Raw genomic sequence first — 23,378 nt, forward strand, 5'->3', positions numbered from 1 at the left:
TAGTTTTCTTTCATCTCTGACACTTCTATTATAGAGAAAGGGCAATAGCAATATTAAAATAATTAATTCCCTTTTAATGTGCACAAATTTTGTGCACCGGGCCACTAGTTTGACTCTATTTGTCAACATATCTATCTCTATCCATAATGTAACCTTTTCTTTCTTTTTGGGGGCTGAATGACAAAGCAAGTTCTGTTTACCTCTGTTATGTGTATGCTGATGTCTAAACTCTTGTTCCATGCACTGCTGTGCTATAAAGCCTTTACATTCCAGCCCCAGGCACCTCCTGCTTCTCTTCTCACCCTCACCTCACCCCAGAGTACCCAAACTCCACTCACACCAGACTCCTCACCCATCTTCACACATAACATGGATCATCTCAGCCTGCGTGTTTGAGAATTCTCCTCCTTCTTTTGAGAAGACCCATTCTCGCCACTCTTTGACTCTTCAAGATCCGTTAACTATCATTCTCTAGGTCAGTGGTCAGCAAACTGCGGCTCTTTGGCCCCTTGAGTATGGCTCTTGCACAAAATACCACGTGCGGGCGCGCACATACAGTGTGATTGAAACTTCGTGGCCCATGTGCAGAAGTCGGTTTTCGGCCTGGGCGAGTCTATTTTGAAGAAGTGGCATTAGAACACTCAAGGGGCCAAAGAGCCGCATGTGGCTCGCGAGCCACGGTTTGCAGACCACTGCTCTAGGTGAACATTTTTCTCACGCCCGGTGTGCTGGTAAACGGCCCTGGTGTGTGGCATTTGCAGATCTCCGTGGTGCAGATTCTCTTCCCTGCAGCTGATTTCAGGCACCAGCACGCAGCTCCTGAGCAAGGAGTTAGCCGAGACTCGCCCAGGGTCCTCTCACTGGCAGCACCCACGGCTGCTTTCATGCCGATGTTTGGCACAGTCCATTGTCAGCGGCACGGGCTCTTCCAAAGTGGAGACCACGCTCATTCATGTTTCTGTGGGCAGCGGTGGACATGTGGCAGGCTGTGTAGGATAGGAGTCACAAGAACACTTGAGGGAATGATTTGGGTAATAAATTGTATTCTATATAGCACGTTCCACACCCCCCCAATTCAGTCAAAACTGAGGACTGTGCAGCAGCGGCTCAGGGAACTGGGCCGGAGGACAGAGCCCGCACCTGCAATGTGAGCAGACGTCCACGTGGAAAGAACCTCCCTTCGCCCCCCTGGCCCCTCATCGCTGGGGCTGCCACCGTTTCCCAGTTCGTTCCAGAGGCTGAGGTCTCCTGTGGGGCTGGGGCACTCCCTCAGCAGGCCGAGTGGCGTCGATACCTTTACAACCTCCTGAGAAGTCAGCAAGCTGCTAAGTTAAGGTCGGGAAGGACACATGTTAAAAGCACATCTTTAAAGATCCCTTTGTACATTAGCCTCTTCCGCTCTGAGGAAAATTGAGTGAGCAGGGTTGCCTAGATTCTGGAAATACACCATAATACCCCAGGCATAAAGATATTAGAACCTAAAAGTTAAAGAGTGACAGAGGCCTAAAAAAGAAGGGATAAATATTTAAATGGGAAAAAAATGAAATTTTAGTTAAAATTATTAATTTTTTTGTCCCAGCTGGGTGGCTCAGTTGGTTGGAGTGTCCTCCTGTACACCAAAAAAGTTGTGGGTTCGATTCCCAGTCAAGGCACATACCTAGGTGTGGGTTCGATCCCCATTTGGGGTGCATAACAGAAGCAACCGATCAGTTTTTCTCTCTCACCTCTCTCTCTCTCTCTCTCTAAAAATCAATAAACATAGCCTCAGGTGAGAATTTTTTTTAATTATTAATTTTTTTTAAACATAGAAAATGCTGTCATTCAGTTTTAGAATTTCAAGTTAAAATAAGTGATTATATTGTTATCGATAAAAAAGTTACCAGTTTTTTTCATGTAAAAGGTGTTTTATATGTCTTCATTATTTAATATACTGAATTTTAATTTGGGTGCTTACATTTTCACAGCTTAAACAGAGCAAGCACCAATGAGTGTTGAATATGACATTATCTTTGCATGTTACAGCTAGTAAAATTCTAAAATAACATGCATTTTGCCTTCATCTTTCTATTGAATTATGAGCTGTGAGGATTTGCAGTGGAACATAGTAAGTATTTGAAAAAGAGAGTTAATGATCTCAGGAAAGTAACCAAAATCAGGAATAGCAATACTAAAATACATGAGTACCTTTGTATCTGAACTTAAATCTATCCTGCTGTTGGTCAGCTCCTGAAGTTCAATTACTTATCAACTCAGATGTTTTATTTGAATATTTTAAGTGTTTGTGAGGTTATAAATGTGTGGTGTTAGTTTAATTCTGATTTTTATTATTTAGAAAATATTGAAGTGAATCTGAGGATATTTGAGACATAGTTTTTAATGTCTTTTTTTTTTACTGTTTGTGATTAAATTTGAGTAAATATATTCTAATTTTATAAAAGGGTTTAGTAAAACCTCTTACCTGGGTCCATGAGAAACCTAACAAGAGATAGCATTTCCTCAGGAACACTGCGGCAGTGTGGAGGATCACCGCTGTGAAGACATAGAGTAGAATGCCTGCTGTATGCTCTCATTTGATTTGAAAAAAAAAATAAATAAGGGATGATGAACTGGCTCTGTCAGAATGTTCATTTTATATTTAAAATTTAATATTTATTTGAGCATTTTCCGAGTATCTGTTCATATTGAGCTCAGAAGAATGGCTCTACATAATTTATTTCCCTTCCAACTTAGTGTCTTACTTTTTTTTTCTCTGGTTCTGGTTTTTACAAGTTTTTTTAGTGAAAAATTTCTGCGAGATTATCCTTCTTACATATTTTATATAATTGTATACTTTATATCTTCCTCTTCTCATTTCTCTTAAATATGTACAGTTTATTTCTAGACACTTAACTACTCCTTCTTGCTGCTTTTCGTCTTGTGCTTCTAAATATAGTCATGATTTTTGGAGCTTTCCCATACTTTCCATTGTTTGTGTCTGTTGGATGGATTTTATGATCTGGCGACACTGCTTGCTGTTGAGGGTCAGCCTCTTTTCCTCACTTAGCACATCATGACCTCTGCGTGGACTGGGCCAGTCAGACTCGATAATATTAAATACAGAGTAGTAATAACACATTAGGCTGAAAGCAGCGCTTAACTGAATAACTGGAAAAGACATATATAGGAAAACTACCTTAAGGAGACTAATTTCCATCCCAGTATTTTTTTTTTTTTCTTCACAAATGTGCTTTAGTAGTTTCTTGATAATAAATTATTTAAAATCCAAGCCCAAAAACTTCAAGCTTTTAGATGCTCTCCAGGACAGGACTTACTATATAAAGAATCTTAATTACAAAACATAGACAACATAAATTTCTGAAAACTCAGAATAAAGTTGGAAGCAGATTATCCTACACCCACCCCATTTTCCCATCCAATGTTCCAGCCAATAGTGTGCAATTCCAGGACCAGCAGTGAATGAGAGCCCATGGTTCCCCTTGATGAGAAGGTTTGGATTGGAGCATGGCTTTTCCCCACATGGCTTTAAACATACTCTACTCATTTGCAGGCAGAGTAGCTGGCAGAATAGTAAGTCCTGCTGATCAGCTATGTTGGGAGATAACTGCCATGTTGTGATTGCCACAGAGAGAAAGAAACGAGCAAAAAGGCAGGCTGTTTGAGGGCTTTCCGGTCAGAGGGAAGGTGAGAGGAAGACGACTCTCTGGTACACGTCTGGGGGCACCCAGGGCACAAGAGATGGGTCTGCATTAGCATCGCCTTTGACAAATCAAGCCACTCAGGAGAAGGAAGTGGCCCATTATGTTCTCAGTTTCCTGGGGTGGATAAAGGCAGAGGCCTTTCTGCAGCCATTGCAAAGTTCTGTGGGTGTTGGTGTGAGTTTTGTTTCTTATAGAAATGTTAGGGTGGTGATTAATTGTTTGACCCTTTTCAAACAATGCAAACGACTCCACATTCTTCACAGCCCTCTAAGGGAAACAGCAGAAATCTTTTCCTCCCGAAAAGGTCAGAAAGCTTGTTCTTTTCATAGCTTAAAAGACCAAAATTTACACCAATTATCTCCTATAGACTGCAGCCTTTGAGCAAATTATATGGCTTAAACTGTTCATCAGGTTAGGAACATTTCTGATATTATCTAAAAATATTTTGTTGCCTTTCTATTAGTGGCTTGTGTTAACACTTTCTACAAAGTCCCGTATAATGTATAAAAAGGATGTCTTGTCCCTCTTAACTCGGATTATAAAAATCTTAAGAGAGGTGTGTTTCTGTGTCTTGTACTTTTCCAAACAAACAGGAATTTAAGAAAACAAAAACAAAACGGATTCACTAAAGATCATATAATATTATTTTTAAAACAATGATAAAAAAGAAAATGTTTATAGTAATAATAACCTATGTAGACTGATTTTTTTAAGTTTGGAAAATGTAATAAGTCGTAAAACAGACCTATGTGTAACTTATTTACGTAAGCACTCAAATACAAACCGTGTGCCACCATCTCACCCTAAATCCCACTCAGTAGTTTTCCACTTTTTTTTCTCTAGAACTTGTGAACCAACCAGAAAGTGAAAAAGTATCAGGTGCTACGATCAATGTTTCCTGGCCAGTAAGCAATAGAGAGGATGTTCCAGGGAGCATAAGGAGTTGAGACTCCCTAGTTTGATCACTGCAAGGGAGAACTTTTTCAATGAAGCAGTTCCCTGATGTAGTCTTCCCAGCATGCAGCCAGGAAATGAGTAGAAGATCCTGGTGACTCACTTCATTTTTCCTGCCAATGCATGCTCTCTCTGTATAAACAAAAGAGAAGGGAACTGAACTGGAAGAAAACAGTAGGAACCTGCCCGTCTGCTGATTTTTCATTTAGCGCTTCACCCACCTCCCCCTGGAAATCTCAGACGTTGCTCTTTTGCATTCCAGGGACCTCTCAAGAATCACATCCAAGTATTAAAGCCGGATACAAACTTTTTAAGTTGATTTACAGATAAATCCTCTTGCAGGGGTGGGGGTGGGGGGAGGGCACTGGATTTGCTCACTACGATCTATTACATACAAAAATTTGTAAAATAATTGCAGTCATATAAAAAGGCACTGACTAGTCATCTCTCTGTTTTAAACTGCAGGAGCCACAGCTGCGGCCCGGAAGGAGGTGATAAGGAACAAGATCCGAGCGATAGGCAAAATGGCCAGAGTGTTCTCTGTCCTCAGGTGGGATCACTTTTCCTCTGTTTCTGTTTTGAAGTTGATTATGTATCACTTAATACACATTTTAATACTTTACTCTGGTAATGTAAGTATTTTGCTAGAAGACATTTGCTTTACCATAATTATATTTTTTTCTTTTAAATGGAATTGTCCATTTCTCACAGTTTTAGTCAAATTGAGATACACTGCATTATTTCCCCAGGGACAGGCTCCAAATAGACTGTTTCACATTTTAAAGCCTGTATTTGTTGCTGGACTTTTAAAACATTTATTTCACAATAGGTTGAACATGTAGTAAAAGAAGAAAGCTATTATAGCCTTTTTTATTTTTCATTCTGGCTCTGTGGTAAAAGATGATTTTATTACGTGCATTTTACTAGACTTCTAGGAAATGAACACCAACCATAAAGCTTGTTCATGCGAGTCTATATTATTCTAATAAATCATTGAGAGAAAGAAATAGTTATTTAATGTTTCAATTCCCATGTCATAGTTATTTTTTAAATAGACCATGAATCATGTTATGAGTAAGCCTGGATTTAGAAAACAAGCATATTCTTGAAGAGAATTAACTACATTTTTCTTTACTTAAATTCAGTTACCTATTCTTAGTTCATTCAAAATAACTCTATTTCTCTTCCAAAAATTAATTTAAGATATGGCATGTTTATATGTGAGGAGCATATAGTCAGTTCACAATTACGCATTAAAAAGGGTAAATACGAAAATCTTGGGAAATGGGCCATGTACATATTGTATAATTTCATAACCTAATTTTGCCTAATTTTTGCCTCAACTCTTTCACATACAGTAGTTACAATAGAGTCACTAAAGAGAGACTGAATGACTTGATGCCACAAGCCAGGGAACTGTGAGGATGACAAAAAGTATTATCGTGCTTTTTCAAAGACAGCGAATCAAAGTCAGCACTAGCTCTGTGGTAGGCAGCCAAATCCTGAAAAGTCATGTTAAAGCTGAAAATAGATCAGCGTTGCCCCCTCCAGCCTATGTGCTCTAATACTTTACTGCTTGCTGAAGTTTTAGGATTCTTTTATTCATTCATTCCGTAATAAATATAATAAAACTTAAAGCATCGATTCGATACCATGAAGAAAAACAAGAAAGCAATATAAAGGTAGAGCAAGTTGGGAGATGAGGCCCTTATTTTCGCATGTGATCAACAAAGACCTGAGTAATGGCATTTGAGCAAGTGTGGGGATGACCTTCACAGAGAGAGGAGGGGAGAGAGTTCAGGGCCTAGGAAGAGCGAGTGCAATGATTCTTAGATAGAAGCAAAGGTCGGCAGTTTTGAGGACCAGCAAGGAGGCCTCTGTGGCTAGATGTCCTATGGCAGCAAAAGACTCTAGAAAGATCATAAGCTCAGCTGATACCTATGTATAAACACTTATTTGTCATCTCAGATTTACCAATACATGCTTGCTTTCTTTTCCTATCTGAAATCTCTATAAGGAGAAGAAAAAACAGCTCCAGAATTTCCACGTGAGAGTACATTTAGGGAAAAAGGAGAAGCCTTTCTTAATATAAAAACATATTTGTGTCTATGTTAGTCTTTAAACCACATGAAGGTATGAGGGGCAATGCTATAAATCATAGGTAGGTCTTAAAATTGGGGAATCCCTCTTACCCCCCGCCTAAGATGTAATCATTATTGGTGCATAAGATGCAATCATTCCCAGCTGTGAAATGGTCCATTTGAACCCAGTGATGATCAGTGACTTGACTAAGATTACCCATATTGACAGAAATTTAAAACAAGGTATATTTTATGGCTTTTCTGTAATTAAAACATCTCAGTAAACTTGTGGACTACAGGGGATCATATCCAGAGAAAATTTAAGCTTTAGAAAGTAAAGATTGAACATTAAATGTGTACTCTATACTGAGTTAAGCAAAACGGATACCAAATTGGAATGCCAGACATGTAGAAAATAAACAATAGAAGACAATGAAATGCTTACTGAACACATGAAGAGATGCTCTGCTGTGGAAAGGGACAGCAAGAAGTAGTTCCTGAAAGGAATGTTCGTGAAGAGGCTGACATTGGAGAAGGAGAGGCTGAGTTCACTGGGTAGAGAGCTGTGGTGAAGGCATTCCTGGAAGCTGAGAAATCGTCAAAAACACAGCCACAGAGTCCTAAGAGCAGCCTTTTATGAGGTCCTAGTTAAGTGCCAGGTGCCATGCCTCAGGGTGTACGCACCTGACAGGAGTCTACACAGCAACCTTGCAGGTTGGGTTGACCTCAGCGGGGAAACAAACTGAGATAAGTAACGTGTCCAAACTCACGTAGTGAGCAGCACTAATGAGTCTGATGTGAAAGTGAACTATGTACAAGTCAATGAATTCTAAGTACTGAAAGGAGCTGGGTAGTAAGACCTGCAGGCGAGTAAGGAATCTAGTAAAAAAAAAACAGGCTGAAAATGGACTTAAGTCCAGATCCTTAATGGTCTGAATACCATGGTAAAGCATGAATGTTGTGTGTGCAGGAAATAAGTTATGGGATGGTTTTCATGGGATGAGTGACGTGCTCTAACTCATGTGTAGATGGTGTATGTGAACGACAGTGTGAAGGCTCGATAGCAAGATGACCTATTAGTGTCAGGACATTTAAGAAGCTATGGAAATAATCCAAACCAAACTAGACTATAGGAGGACAGACACAAAGGAAGGGGCAAATATAAGGAATTTGTGAAGCTAGCAGATTACAAATTTAATGAATGAATGTGGAGATGGTGGTACAACTGTCCAACACATTCCTTACGTTTTGCTAGTTTGCATCATTTTAGGGGGAACGGAAGCCTGTCTTTCAGCAGCCTGGCAGGTAAGGTGCAGGCATGTTGCCTGGGTCCCACCAATCAAATGGACACATAAGAGTTCCCTTTTGAAATGAGCATCCTGAGGAAGCAGAGGGCGGGGGGGAGGTGATTGGTCTGTCGGATGTGGGATCCGAGGGGCCGGCAGGAGAGGAGCTTCTTTCTCAGTATTTTGGGGGCCAACCCCACGGCATTAGCACAAGCTTGGTGTTGGCTCTAAACAGTAGTGGCAGCATTTCGCAGAGCAGATCCCACAGCGCGATGAGCACTGGTACTTTTCCCGACTACCGAGCATTCCAGTCTAGCTCTCTGGGTCCGTGAGCTCCCTAATATCTTTTAATACATCTCTGCACTGTTAAAATTCGCCAGAGTGGGTTCTGGTGTTTGCTACAAGCACCCTGACCTATGCAAGGGTGACGAGGGAGAGGACATATTCCAAGACTGTTCCACAGAGGTGCTAGCCCATGTGAGTGGCAGCCTGATAATGCTGTTATCTGAGGAAGAGGAAGCGTGAATCCATTTAAATCTCTAACAGCTTTCCTGGGGAGAGCTGTGATCAGTTGCCCGGGGCAGAAGGTGGTTAGAAGTTCTGCCCTGGAGCTTCAGAGAGAGGCCAGGGTGAGAAATGCAGGCCTGGGAGTGAACACAGAGGGGAAGCACAGCAGCGAGGAGTTTGCCAAAGGAGGGAGGGAGGGAGGCAGGGCGGAGAGACAAGCACCCGCTGGAACAGTGCCTTCCGAGGGAAATGTAATGAGCCACATCTGTGATGTTAAGTTTTCCAGAAGCCACAGTTAAAATACAAGTAGGAAGAAACAGGTGAAATTCATTGCAATAATACATTCTATATACTTGCTGTGTAATATATTCAGAATGTTATGGCTTCAACATGTAGTCCATGTAAATCTTGTTAAAGAGATATTTTACATTCTTATTTTTGTATCACGTCTTTGAAATCTGATGCGAACGCTCCAGCTGCAGCACATCTCAGGTTATGTTTGGGCGGGGGTCGGGGGTTGGGGGGTGATGGGGGGGAGCAGATGTGGCTGGGGCTGCTGCCACATTAGAAAGCACAGGTCTGGACAGAGAGGAAGAGGTCAGCCACGGGGCTGGGGAGGTGACCCGGGAGGAAGAGAGGAACCGGAAAGAAAATGAAGCAGACTGAGCACAGAACCTTCAAGAAGGGGAGCCTGGTTATGTTCATTCGAGGGAGAACTCTGCAGCGATGGCCGCAACTGAAATATGAGGAAACTTCTAGAAAACTTTTTCTGTGTGAGGCAGGAGTGGTTGTGTCAGAAGTTTACAGGCAGATGAGGGGCTATGGGGATGGGGTGAAATAGGTGAAGGGGAATAAGAGGAAGAAGCTTCCAGTTACAGAATAAGTCACGGGAATATAATGTACAGTGGAGAGCACACAGCCAACAGTACTAGTATTGGAACAACTTTGCATGGTGACGGATAGTCACTAGACGGACTGTAGTGATCTTTCGTAAGATATGTAAACGTCGGTTCGTTACGCTGTACATGTGAAACTATTGTAATACTGTAAGTCCACTACACTTCAATTTAAAAATAAGAAGAATATAAGGAGAGGAGGAAAATAGTTGAATGAGAAAGGGAAAGGAGGTAAGGAAACCAGGTTTAAAATATGAACGCACAGGAAAGAATATGTTCATTTATTTAGAGACACTCTCAGTTTTTCCAAAGCCATCTATTAGCATTCAAAACATTTCTCTCTTTTATGGAACCTCTCTCTGGTGGTTTGACAGCAGAAGCCCGAAAGGGTTGGAGTTCTGCATGAAAGTAAACAACGGTTAATGGGCCATCTCAAACCCAATATTTTAAGTAAACTCTGCATGAAGGAGACAGACGTATAAAACGCTGCCCTTCTCCCGTCTGTTTCCCTTTGACTCATTCCTTCGGGAAATGTGCTTTGAGTGCCGGCTGGGTACCGGGTGCTGCTCTGGTCTAGGTGCTGCCCACACCGCCGTGAGCAAAGCAGACAGAAGCCCCTCCTCACAGGAGGCTTCTCTGGCCGGGGTGGGAGGGAGCGGGCGGCGGAGCCAAACAACCACCAAAAACCACAACAAGGAAACACATGAGCGGAATAGTTTCAGATAAAAATGAAACAGACAAGGAGGATAGGGAGTGTAGGGTGCCTGTTACTTTTTAAAGTGTTCTCAAGGAAGTCCTCACTTAGAGGGCGATGCATGAGCAGCGTCGAAGGCAGAGAGGCAGGGAGCCGTGCAGATGGCAGGGGAAGCGTGTGACAAGGCAGGTGCAGAGCCCTGTGGTGGGAGGTGCTGGGTGCATCTGGAAAACACTAAGGGATGTGGACACTAAGAAATACGGTGCAAGAGGTGGATGAGGATGGGAGAATGTGGGTTGGGGGCAAGCTTTTGAACGCTCTTGCCCAGCTTTTTAGAGACAGCACCTGCATAGGTATTCCAAGGCTCTGCCTGGCTGATAAACTGAGAATAGTTACGGGGGGAGGGGAGGTGGGCACCAGAGCATGACCAGCATGGAGCAAGGGTACTTTATAAGAGGCTGCTAGAACAATCCAGGTAAGAGTTGTTGGTGGCAAGCTAAAGAAGTCCGTTACAAAAGGGCACGTGTTGTATGATTACATTTATGTGAAATTCAGAAGCAAACCTATAGAAAGTTGCCTAGTGGTTATAAAGGGCTGAAAGAGAGGGCAAATGGCCTCTACTGGACAAAGGTTTCTTTTTGGAGGGCTGACAGTGTTCTAAAATTGGCTAAGGTGATGGTTTCACAGCTATAAATATACTAAAATGGTTGATTGAATTGTATGTTTTAAATGAGCCAATTGTATGGTACGTTAATTATATCTCAGTGAGAGGAGGAGTATTGTGAGAAATGGTTAGGTACTTACTGGAAATATTTTGCGGATAGAGCCTTCAGATTTACTGATTGAGTGGATGTGGCATGAGATAGGAAAAGGACATTAAAGGGTAAGTCTTTAAGCTTAACTAAAGGATGAAAGTGAATGAAGAAAGATTATGGAAGAGACAGATTTGGGGGGAGTTTAGGAATCCTGTATGAGTCATCTTAGACATTATAAAAATGTGAAGTGGGTAACTACAGATATTATAAACATCTATAATAATAAAAGCGCAATATGCTAATTAGATCAGACAGCCAGACGACCTTCCGGACATCATTCCGGACGTCCTTCTGGATGAAGCCACAGCGGCAGGGGCTCAGGCAGAGGCGGTTAGGGGTAATTAGGCAGGCAGGCAAGCAGTTAGGGGCGATCAGGCAGGCAGGCAGAGGGGTTAGGGGCGATCAGGCAGGCAGTCAGGTGAGCAGTTAGGAGCCAAGGTCCTGGATTGCGAGAGGGTGCAGTCTGGGCTGAGGGGACCCCCCCCCCCACCCATGCACTAATTTCGTGCACCAGGCCTCTAGTAAGATATATAAGAAATATAAGCTTTTGGGGTTATATAGGGTTACAGTGTCTGCTACATGGAAAGATAGGAGGTTATTCCTATTTCATGGTTATTTAATCATTATGATTAATTCAATTATAATGAAATAATGATGTACATAAACTATTTGGAAAACATTTGTCATAATGAGTAATAAAGCGATTTTATATTAGCAAAGCAGTGGGGAAAGAGGCTGCTGAAAAGGAAAGCTGAGAAATTTTACCGGTTGCATTATTGGCTAGTTGCCATTATTTTGCATGTTTATCATGTAATGTCAAAATTCCTCAGCCCACTGTATGTAACGCTTAGCTTCCTGATATATACATGGATTTTATTTTTTTATCTCCCATATGCAGGGGGAGATATATCTCCCATAAACTCCCATATACTCCCTGGTTTTCTCTCCCAAATCAAATGAGCTTCACTCACTTTTCCTGATCCTGGGCTGGAAAAGACCCATCCACACTCCTCTTGGCTCATGTTCAACATCTGCATCCACCAAGGAAGCCCAGCAGCCACTGTGTATTGTGATGCCCGCTTAATAATCAGAATTGTTTTCTGTATCTTCAGTACTCAGAAGGGACTGAACCATCCCAGTTGTATAATTGTAAACTTAGTCATGTCATTTATATAACATTACTTCAATACGAATGCATAAAAATGTAGTACGTTTTCAGTTAAAAATAATCTACAGAGCCAAGGTAGATGTAAATGTGAGTTATTATATGCATTTTTTCGTTTTTCTTTTCTCTCTCTCAAAAGAAAAGTTATATGTGTAGCCCATGGACATGGGCAATAGGGTAGTGAAGACCTGTGTGGGGGGCGGGGGGTTGAGACTGGGAGGAGAGGGAAAAGGAGGAGGGATGGGAGACATCTGTAATACTGTCAACAATAAAAAGTACATTAAAAAAACACACACACAGAAAATGAGAGTCAATGCCCCCCTCACCTTGTGCCTTTCCAGAGAGGAGAGCGAGAGTGTGCTGACGCTGAAAGGCCTGACGCCCACAGGCATGCTCCCCAGCGGCGTGCTCTCTGGAGGGAAGCAAACTCTGCAAAGCGGTAAGCAGCCCCGTCACTGTGACCTGACCTGACTGTGCCAGGAGCGTTAGTCAGCTGTGTCGTTAGAGCCCTGAGTTATTCACTCATTTAAGCTCTGTCTTATTCTCTGCTCAAAGAAGGACTGAACCCCCACATCCATGTGACCAGTCATGTCCAACAAGACACCTCCCTCTTGCGTGGGAATGGAGTCTTGACCCCACCCTGCATTCCCGAAGCGCTCACATGGTAACCGCAGTGCAGGCCTTGCTATAGGACACCTCATTTGGGTTGCCTACATGCACAATAGGTTTGCCCACTCTCAGTCAATCAGTTGCTAAAAACAAAGTTTTAATTACATTTTTACTAAATGTTCTGGTTGTCTATTTGATGGATGAAATACACACACACATGCACACGTACAAATATACATCCCAAAGTTTAGATTTCAGTGGAAAATGTAGGAAGAATATAAAAAGGATAATTTAATTATCCATTTGAGTAGACATTGGGAGTTATATATGTCTTTTATTTAGACCCCCAAAACAGACTGAGTATAACCATGTTTTATTTCTGAAAAAGAACGAAAACATTTCCTTTAAAAGACCCAGAGATTTTGTATTAAAATGTGTAGCTTTCTGGATGAGTGCTTTCCAATAACACTTCCTGTAATGATGGAAATGTCTGTATCTGTACAGAAGTCACTGGCAACATATGGCTGTTGCACGCTTAAAATATAGCTAGTACAACTGAGAAAGTGCTTTATTTTACCTAATTTTTATTAATTTGATTTACTTAGTCACGTGGCTAGTGGCTACCCTACTAGATACACTCTTTTACTTTTGTTTTATTATCTATTTTAACTAATATTATCATTAATGGAAATGTTGCAGTTAAATTAGTCTTTAACATGAAAAAAGGAAAACAAAAATACACTATAACATTTTCAAAACAATCTCAGCCTCTTGCTTATTTTCCTATATCTTTCCCTGAATCTTTTTGTGTGTGTGTTGTTTTTATTCTATCCCTATCTCTCAAACTAGAAGATTCAGATGTTCTATGGTTACATTATTTAGACCCACCTCTCTGCGTAGAGAGTAGTGTTCAACCTCAGGTATAAGGTACTGCTAAATAATCACCCCCTAGCAGCAGCACTCTCGTTTTCTTTATTTTCATAGTCATTTATTCCAAAATCAATATCTTTGAGTTTCCACAAAAGAGGACATTTCTAAATGATAGCAGGAAAATATATAGTACTTAAGGAAATTCCCCCTTTACACCTAAAAATTATTTTAGCAACTTGTTTTTTAAAACACAGCATTTTCCCCATCACAGTAAACATGCTTTCTACACCATTCATATCAATGGATCACGTATAAACTCAAAATGCACAACTACCTCATTGAAATCTGCATAGTTTTTGATAAGCACATTTTAAGGTACTGCAGGTGTATTATCAGAAACTATGGCCACATTTGCTTTAGAAGGATACACGTAACAACAGTACATAGTTCTAATTTGTTGGTGCTGGCGTGGTTTCACATATGTTGCTTTACTTTTAAACTTAAGTTATTTTAAGTTCTTACAATTCTTCGTTTGATTTCCAGATTTTCACTGGTATTTAACTTAGATTATTCAGTTACCTTTTCTGTTCACGTTATTTTAAAACCATTGTTTGTATAATTCTGTGTTGAACTCACATACACACAGGGGACATAAGCATTGGAACCTCATTAGTCCTGGGAATCTGAAAATTCAGTATATATTTTAAACCATATACATTAATACAACTTCAGAATCCATTTTCTGATGCCCTGCAATTGTCTAAGAGGAGAAATTACGTAAAGCTTTGTTGTTTCTTCTCTGTGGTGGAATTTAGAATGCACTGTAAGTAAACATTTGGCAGTTGCCCTAGATTTCAAACCTTTAAATGATAAGGAATGTGCACATTAAAGTCAAGGGGTAGAATTTTAATAGAAACATTTTGGAAGTAAACGTAGAGAAGTTTTGCATTTTAGCACTTAATTAAGGAAATATCAACTATCCTTAGTAACTGAAAGATGCATACACCTGTACAGAGGGAATATATACCCTCACATTATTATAATACTGGTAAAGCAATGGGCCTTCCAAGTTTTGCTTCTGAAATATGCTGATTTGCAGTACTTAGGCTGCCTTTGCTTTAACGTGCTGATGGAATTATAGCTGTTATTGGCATGTTACCACTTGATTGTAACTTTTCAAGAATTTCATCCCCAGAAATGATGCCACGATAAGAAAAAAACGATTTTAAGTTGGATTGCCTGGTAAAAGAAGTCCAAATTATACCATGGCCTTCCTTTTCTCTTTTCCCTCACCATTCTAATCATGCTGGGTGTTGGCCTTTATAGAAACATATTCATTTTTAGCTCTAGACACATTGATTTTATTTTTCCTCTAAATTGATCCCCCTTTTCCATTGCAGTAGGAAAATGGGCTACTTAATATTAAATAGCATGAATTACCCCATTTGACATTATGGCAACTGCTTCAAATTCTGCCTTATTTTTTTTCCTGGTATTTTAAAACTGTAAATCACCAAGCACAGCCGTGGCTTTATTGAAATTGGTGCTAGTCACAGGCTCATTTTAGATTGACCCTTATCAATTCAATCTAAGTAAAAGAAAACTTTCCCGAGTGTTTTCCTAAAGGGTCACTTTGTCATGTATTTAGTGAGCAAAAACCAAAGCAGTTCACTCAGAGGTGTGTATCCATCTTATAAATAAATTAAACTTATCATTGTATTGTATTTTTTTTCTTTCTTTCTTTTTTAGCATTTCTGTTTTGTTGTCTGTGCCAGAATCCAGCACTTACAGGAACATGAATTCTCTTAGTTCCCTTGATCGTCACTGATTTGTTCTTAGAGTTAAAAATCCTCTGCTCATTTTTCTCATTCATTTTGCACCCCCTTTCTTCTCTTCAGCTACTGTTGAGGCTATTGAGGCTGATGAAGGTAAATTGGCCAGTCCCCTTTCTGTTGTACCTGCAACAGATAAGGGCTCTGCTGGGTGTATTCATTTTTTTTATTTTCATTTTTTATTTTTGCTGTAGCTTGTACAGAGTGTGTGGGTGTTGGGCTAACAGTTGTGGCTCAGTATTAACCAAAATGTTCTTGCTTTAAAGGGGAAAGTGTCCTTTTATGGTTTGTTTGTTTGTTCTTTTTTCCCTTAAAGCTATGTTTGACTTTGTATACAACGAACCTAGGATAATCACAGAAAACAAAAGGATTATATATCTTGAACGATGTGGGGTGGGGGTTATGGCAGCTGTTTTGACAAATAACGCACAAAACAATACTCTTTGAGCTGAACCATGTCCCTCCCTCAAATCACTTTCAGTCAGCACTGAAAAGGAGAGAATAAAAATAGCTTTATGAATTCTAGTCTTCAGAAATTTCTAGCAAGGAAAAAAAAATGTTCATTTGAATAGTGCTTTGTTGTAGTTCAACATTAATTTATGTCTCTAAACAATAATCCAACAAGAGACAGCTATGTATGAGATAAACAGTTCTGCTACTCTTACCAAATTTTAACCTACTGGAATTTGTAGTACAGTTAGCACCAGCAAGTATCTGTGGAGGTGGCCGGTAACAAGCGCAGCGGCTGTTGAGTCTTCACTCAATTGATTAACATTTATTGAGTGTCTGCTTTGCACCAGGCCCTCTGCTAGGTGCTGCAGGGGAAATCAAGTCATGTCTATCACCAACCGTGTCCTGGCACTGCTCAAGGACAGTAGACTTGATCCTTTAGCAATTAGTTTTGAATTAAGTGCTTTTTAAGTATATAGTTATGAGAGAACTGCATATCAACATAGTTTTTAATATTATACCTACCTACCCTTTGGAAACTGTAAAAAGAATAATTTGAAGTTCCCCTTTAAAACAAAATTCTTCAGTTGTATTTTGCTCTTGCAAAGATAACTCTTTGTTTTTCCCCAAATGGTGTGCATCTGGCCCTTTGATGTGATGTTTTAAAAGTGCCACTTTACACTCTTTAATTTGTACATGATTTGGATGTAGTTGGGGAAATGATAGCAACGTAAGAGAAAATACAACTGCTTCCTAAATAGCAGTGAATAAACTGCTATTTATGTGGGAATTCTCTATTCCTCTCGGCACATTCTAATCTGCAGTGTGCATTCTTGTGGATAGTTTGGCTGTTTTCTGTGGTTTCTGTGACTCTGTGTTGTGTTAAGTACACTACCAATGTAAATTGCTAATACCCATTGTCTGACCAGCAACTACAGCAGAGCACATTCTTCCATACCAGGCTAGACAGGGGTGATTAGCAACGGAGCCCCATTCTGACCATATTGCATGGTCCTAACTAGAGTTTGAATTTCTATGCTCCCATCTTATTGGCTTTTAAACCCAGAGATTCCACTTTTATCACCGAAATTAATAAAATTAATCATGATGATGGACTTTTGATATTTATTAATTCTGATGAAATGGTATTCCTAGTGGTTTAGAAAAAGAATAGAGTACCACTTTGTGCCATTGTTTTGCCTCTCAAAATAATTGAGTTAGTTTTCAGGGTGGGTGCTCATTAGACAGCTCTATTATTCTGCAATTTATTACTAAATTAGAGAAGAATTAAGAAGCTTTGCTTTGGGCCTTGGTCTTTCCCCATTTCCCCATCTTCTTCCTCTCATAGTTGACTAATCACCATGATGCTAACCTTTAAAATGCAGAGGGGGGAGCAAGCTATTTCTCATCGCTTAATGAGTTTAGAAGCAACTGTGTGTATCTTTTAAGAATCTCATCCATACTAATCAGAGGCACTGCACATTTGTGGAGGAGTGGCTGGCAAAGTTTCAGCTTGAAACCACTTTCCTTTTTTTCCCCCAAATAAGGTGGGAAGGATAAAGGTGCCATGAAATTGTCCTTAATCAGCCATGGAGACGCAGCTTAATTTGGCATTGGAGATTGGCCCTTCGGTACCTGGCTTGCACTTCACAGGGAGTAAAGCAAACTGATGTCATTGGTTCCCCATTTATGTACTTGACTTTCAGCTAACTTGTTGGTGCACCCACTGAAGAAATCTTTTAGTTTCTAGAACAGATATGCCTTATCTGTCTCCGCAGCACACTAAGGTTTGCTGAAAAAAACAAAAAACAAACAGATATCAATGCCCCGCCTTTGAAAACTCATGTTGTCATTGAATGGGGCCAAAACTAGTCCTATTCTTTTTTTTTTCTAAAATGTTGTGAAAGGCACTTTCTCCATGTGATTCTTGAACTATCGTTCATGTCTACATTGATCTACCAAGAAAGAGTTTTCTGTGACTTAGGCAGGAATGGATACCAGATGAACATCAGTTTGACCTGTTCACTGCTGAAGGGCAGAGAGCGTTTTCTACTTAGTGATGCGAGCTTGGTTTTTCTGAGTCCCTCTCACCTCTGCGCCCACTCCACATGTTCCCAAAGCTGAGGGGAGACACAGGAGTTTTTCATTTTATTGTTCCCATGCCGTTATTGAGTTGTTTGTCAAGGAAGCCTTTCTGGGATTCGGAGATGGCATGGAAATGCCCCAAGTTAATGCCTTTTATCTTTTAGCTTCTGCTCTAAGCTCTTTACCAGAATGTTAGATGCACCTACCTCTGTGATGCTATTGAACTTGCTGTTCCTACTAGAATGGAATGGTAAAAGCAGGGCGGTGTTCCGGTCAAAGTCAGGGCGTTTGGTGCAATAACCCCACTAATGTGGCCCGTTGAGACGTGCTGGCCCTAGAAACCTGGCCCTGGGAGCACTTGCCTCTTTCCATGTCCACTTCGGGGTTTGTTTATGCAAACGTTCGTGAAGAAAAGCGACGTGCTTCCATCTCACTAACTTGAAGAGGACGTTTTGGTTGGCAAGAGACATTGGCTGTTTTCCAACCCTTGGTTATCCGCGGGATGGTAAGGAGTCCGTTGTGTTGTGCTCAGATCCCGTCACTGTTCTCTACTAAAGGATTCCCATCTCTCACTGCGAAACCTCTAACATCACCTGATGCAAGAGTGGTGCCCTTGGTCGTCTTCTGGCTAACCCAGTTTCTCTTTTTTTTTAATGATTTTCTGTTTAGCTATCAAAGGATTTTCACCACAACATAAGATCACTAGCTTCGAGGAGGCCAAGGGCTTAGACCGAATTAACGAGAGGATGCCACCTCGCAGAGATGCCATGCCCTCCGACGCCAACCTTAACTCCATCAACAAGGCTCTCGCCTCAGAGACTAACGGCACGGACAGCAATGGCAGTAATAGCAGCAATATTCAGTGACCACTTCCTGTTCACTCTTTCCTTTCCTTTTTTCTTTCTTTTTTCTTTCTTCTTTCTTTTTCGAGCTGCAGGGCATGGTGGGATTGCTGCATATTGGCAGTTGTATGTTCTTGCCTCTGAAGATAGCTTATTTGCTGTGGGGGCCAGGAATTGGATCCAGTTTACACTATCATTAGAAAAGAGGGAGAGATAGATAATAAACTATATTTTGGTGAGGGTGGTGATTAAACACCTCTTTTGGTATACCTTTTAAAAATGCTTATAGGAAAAGCAAATTTAAAAAAAGAAAGCTAATTAATGCTAGTATATACTGCAATGTTAGGGAATGAACTTGTTTTCCTCCCGCATTGGGGACTCCAAGATAGGGTAATGCAAGGTCTTTCATTATGTTACTGGACACGAAAACTTTGTCTAATTTCTTACTCTATTGTACGTTTACAGTTGCAGCACTAAAAATGGATGACATCAAACATTTTTAACAAAATGATGTACAAACTAAGGACTATTTATTGATAATGTTTTGCTACTCTTGTCAGACAATGGCTATAAAATGAATTAGGCAGTCTTAAAAAAAAAAACAGAAAAAGAAAAAAAAATGAATGTCGCAAATTTGTTAAAATGCCAAAAAGGACAGTTTAATTTTGTACAGATTATGCTTACCTCAGGTTTCTTTAGTGTGCTTGAATGCCCTTCTTTCAATATAACACTTACCTTATTAATTTTGCAATGAATATCTTTTCATTTCTTTTCTTTAACTTTTAAAGAACTGGAATAATTACATCTATCTTTTTTTTTTTGCTGTTTATATTTAGGGGTTTTGTTGATAAATCAAGTCTTGGTTGTGGCTTGCTGAATTAAATATTTATGAGTGGTGCATTTTTAAGTATAGTGAACAAGATACCATATTAAGTACAGTGATAAAGCATCTATATTCTGTAAAAATAAATCTGCCTATGCATGTTTTTTAAGAAAAAAAAAATGGCTGTATCGGCCTGTATGGGACTGTAATGCGCTTAGTGGTCTGACATATACTGGAAATGTATGTATACTGGCGTACTTTATATTCTCTAAAATGCTTAATGCCTTTGAAATTTTGTAATCAAAAAAGCTTTGAAAAATCTAAAGGGGGAGAGTATTCTTAAAAGTTTTTAACATAAGCTTGTCAGTGCACATATAGATGGTTAGCATGTTTAGCAACCTTGTGAAATTTAAATAAGTTTGTAGTTACATGTGAAACTCTAAATGCATGGTAACTGTTAATGTCATAACGATTTAGTTATTTTGTTCTGTTCTGTCATGTGCCACAAACTATGTACTTTTTTCACTTTTTTCCCTTTGTATATCAGTTACGGGTTACAACTGGTTCATTCTGAAAACAACAACAACAAAAGTCCATTCATATTTTTTAACAATTGTATAAGTGCCCAAGTAATTCACTACAGCCTAAAGCCTTGCCTTTGTAATTTGACTTCTGAAATGTTGGCAATCAAAGCATGCACTTGTAACAATGAAAAAGAAAAAGCATTTTATATTACTACTCAATAAAATGTGCATGAACTTAAAGAACTCTCCTCCTTGCCCTGAGTCTGCCGAAGGGATTTCTGTGCACAACCACCACGCTGTCCTCCAGGTGCTGGGCCCACCACCCTGCAGCGCAGTCGCTCCACCAGGCCTCTCTGGGGGCCTCGTGATCTAAGGCGTGGTGCCTCCTTCCGCTGTAAGAAACTTGGTGGGTTTCTGTCTCGAATCAGACAAGAGAACTGTATTGAAAGAGTAAATGCCCTCTTCTGGCTCCCTTGAGTTGCAGGAGCCAGTTAAGAAACCAGATCATTCCTTTTTATTGGAAACACAAAAACAATTTGTTATCAGGTTGTTTCAGTTGTATTGGATGCCCTGTCTGCTAAAGCAAAAAGAACTAAGCTAATAAGTGCATTTTCATCACAGAAGAGAGTTGCATTTGTATTGGTAGAAAATTTGTATACCAGCGCTTCAGCTAATAACTAATCACCGGGAGATTTAAGATACACCAAATTTCAGTTTGTTTCTAACATTGTTCATTTTCAGTGCACTTTGTTTTATGTAATAAAGTATGCCTATTATATTAAATAATAAGACTATGACAATTAGTGATATAGTGTACCAAAACAAAGATGTTCTAGATATATTGTCTGACAAAGACTATCTCAAATTTATTTTAATGAATCCAAACTTTTCCCCCCCTTGTGGATATTTTTCCTAAAAAAAGAAATGACATCCAAGGAAAATATTTAGATGCAATTTATTAGAATGATGTGAAAGGAATGGTAATTCTGGTACCAAGTTGTTTGTTTTATTTCTTATATCTGCAGAGAAAATATCCTGACAAAAAAAAAATCTTTTTTTTTTTTTTTGGATTCCTTTCTTTTACAAATTGTGCTGAGGCAACTATGGCATAGAAATAAACATTTGACATTAAAATAATAAGTTGATGTGAGTATTGCTTGGTCTTTCTGGTCAGTAGTTAAGAAAGTAATTCTGTATATTTTTCAATAATTCTTTCAAAGAAATCAATATAGAAATGAAGTAATTTTTCCAAAAGGGATAACACTGCCATGTCATTGGTTATTAGATCTATCTCCTTCACTTTGGGAGAAATTGTTGAATTCTTGAGTTGTCTATGCCAGTGAATCTTTTACTATACTCACACACACACACACACACACACACACACACACACATACACACACTCAAGAAACAACCTCCCGTGCCTCCCTCTTACACCCTCCCCCAGGGTGATTCACCTCTCAAGGGACTCAATCTCAGTGCTGATTTTTTTCCTAGCTTTTCAAAGAGTAAGAGCTAGATTTCACTGACCCTAGGTTAGCAATTTTTCTTCTTTAAAATACTAGGAGCCCAGTGCACAACATTTGTTCACTCAATGGGGGGTCCCTCAGCCCAGCCTGCGCCCTCTCACAGTCCAGGAGCCCTCAGGGATGTTCAACTGCTGCAGAGGCGGGAGAGGCTCCCGCCACCACTGCTGTGCTCGCCAGAGTGAGCCCGGCTTCTGGCTGAGTGGCGCTCCCGCTGTGGGAGTGCATTGAGCACCAGGGGGCAGCTCATACATTGAGTGTCTGCCCCCTGGTGGTCAGTGCGTGTCATAGCGACTGGTCATTCTGCTGTTCAGTTGATTTACATATTAGCCTTTTGTTAAATAGGATTCTCTGCTTATGTCATTTTAAAATGGTATATATATATATATATATATATATATATATATATATATATATATTTTTATTTCAGAGAGGAAGGGAGAGGGAGAGAGAGAAAGAAACATCCATGATGAAAGAAAACCATTGATCGGCTGTATCCTGCGTACCCCCTACTGGGGATCCAGCCAGCAACCCACAACCAGAGCACGTGCCCTGACCAGGAATTGAAACATGACCTCCTGGTTCACAGGTCAATGCTCAACCACTGAGTCATACCAGCCAGGCTTAAAATGTTTTTTGAAGGAAATGTTTTTTGAATGACAATGACAAGGGGAGCAGAGTGGAGTGGGAAAGAGCATCTCTGGGTGGACAGCTGGACCGGCACACCCTGGGGCAGTGTATCAAAGCGGGAGCACCTTGAGGTGTCGGCCCAGAAAGGGTTATGGTGAAGTCGAGGCTCCAGCATGAATGACCTGGTCCTGAAGCGTGTCTTTCCCTCCCACCCCACCACATCCATGGGAAGTAATAAATTTTAGCACACATCCATTTTACTGCCCCCAAACCAAGGCCCCTATAGGAGGGCCAGTGGGAATGGCCTTACTTAAATGTCTCACACGTTTCCTGGACTACCTTATGTCTCCCACTCACTGCATCCCTACTGCCAAACTCATTTGAGAAGCAGGGACCTCTCTGCTTGTCCAGCCTGGGGGCCTACATTTCCTAAGACTGGAAGCTCCTTGAGTTAGTAGACACATCTGAGGTCCTCAAACTAAAGATATCTCCTTTTCCCCTTGGCGTGTGGCTTTCCACTTTATTTGCTCCACAAACATTGATCCTAGCTATGTTTCTCTCACTGTCCAAGGTTCTTATTTTTCCACGAGGAGGGGGTTGGAGTGGCGGCGAGGAGAGGGAAGACTGGCAATCTTGACAGCATATCAGTTTTCATTATGATGTAAAATGTCAGCATTCCATCATTATGATGTAAAATGTCAGTGCTCCATCAAACCATGAGTCAGTGTCTGGCTTAGCACTGAGCTGCTTTTTAAGCCCATCTTTACTCTGTTTCATAGGTGTTTCTTTCGTCTATATTTTAAGGCAATACTCACCAGAAAAAGCCCCTGACTGACGAGACCCTTTCATGATAAATTCATTTATTAAAAAATGCCTCCGTTGTAATGGGAGGCAAGAAGTAGCCAGAGAAATGTACCTCTTTCTGGTGATCATATTTTCTTTTAATATATTTTATTGATTTTTTACAGAGAGGAAGAGAGAGGGATAGAGAGTTAGAAACATCAATCAATTGCCTCTTGCACACCCCCCACTGGGGATGTGCCCGCAACCAAGGTACATGCCCTTGACCGGAATCGAACCCGGGACCCTTG

General features: G+C 40.4%; 1 protein-coding gene across 1 annotated transcript in view; it reads left to right on the forward strand.

The window, feature by feature from the left end:
- Positions 1-21,281, forward strand: part of PPP3CA (protein phosphatase 3 catalytic subunit alpha) — a 332,219-nt gene extending 310,938 nt beyond the window's left edge. The window contains exons 11-13 of the mRNA XM_008156649.3: positions 5,118-5,202; positions 12,438-12,535; positions 18,612-21,281. Coding sequence (XP_008154871.1) covers positions 5,118-5,202; positions 12,438-12,535; positions 18,612-18,808 — 380 coding nt within the window. The 3' untranslated portion in view covers positions 18,809-21,281. The remainder of the gene's footprint in view (positions 1-5,117; positions 5,203-12,437; positions 12,536-18,611) is intronic.
- The last annotated feature ends 2,097 nt before the right edge of the window (positions 21,282-23,378 follow it).

Source organism: Eptesicus fuscus, chromosome 2 (assembly GCF_027574615.1).
Source record: "Eptesicus fuscus isolate TK198812 chromosome 2, DD_ASM_mEF_20220401, whole genome shotgun sequence".
Classification (NCBI taxonomy): domain Eukaryota; kingdom Metazoa; phylum Chordata; class Mammalia; order Chiroptera; family Vespertilionidae; genus Eptesicus; species Eptesicus fuscus.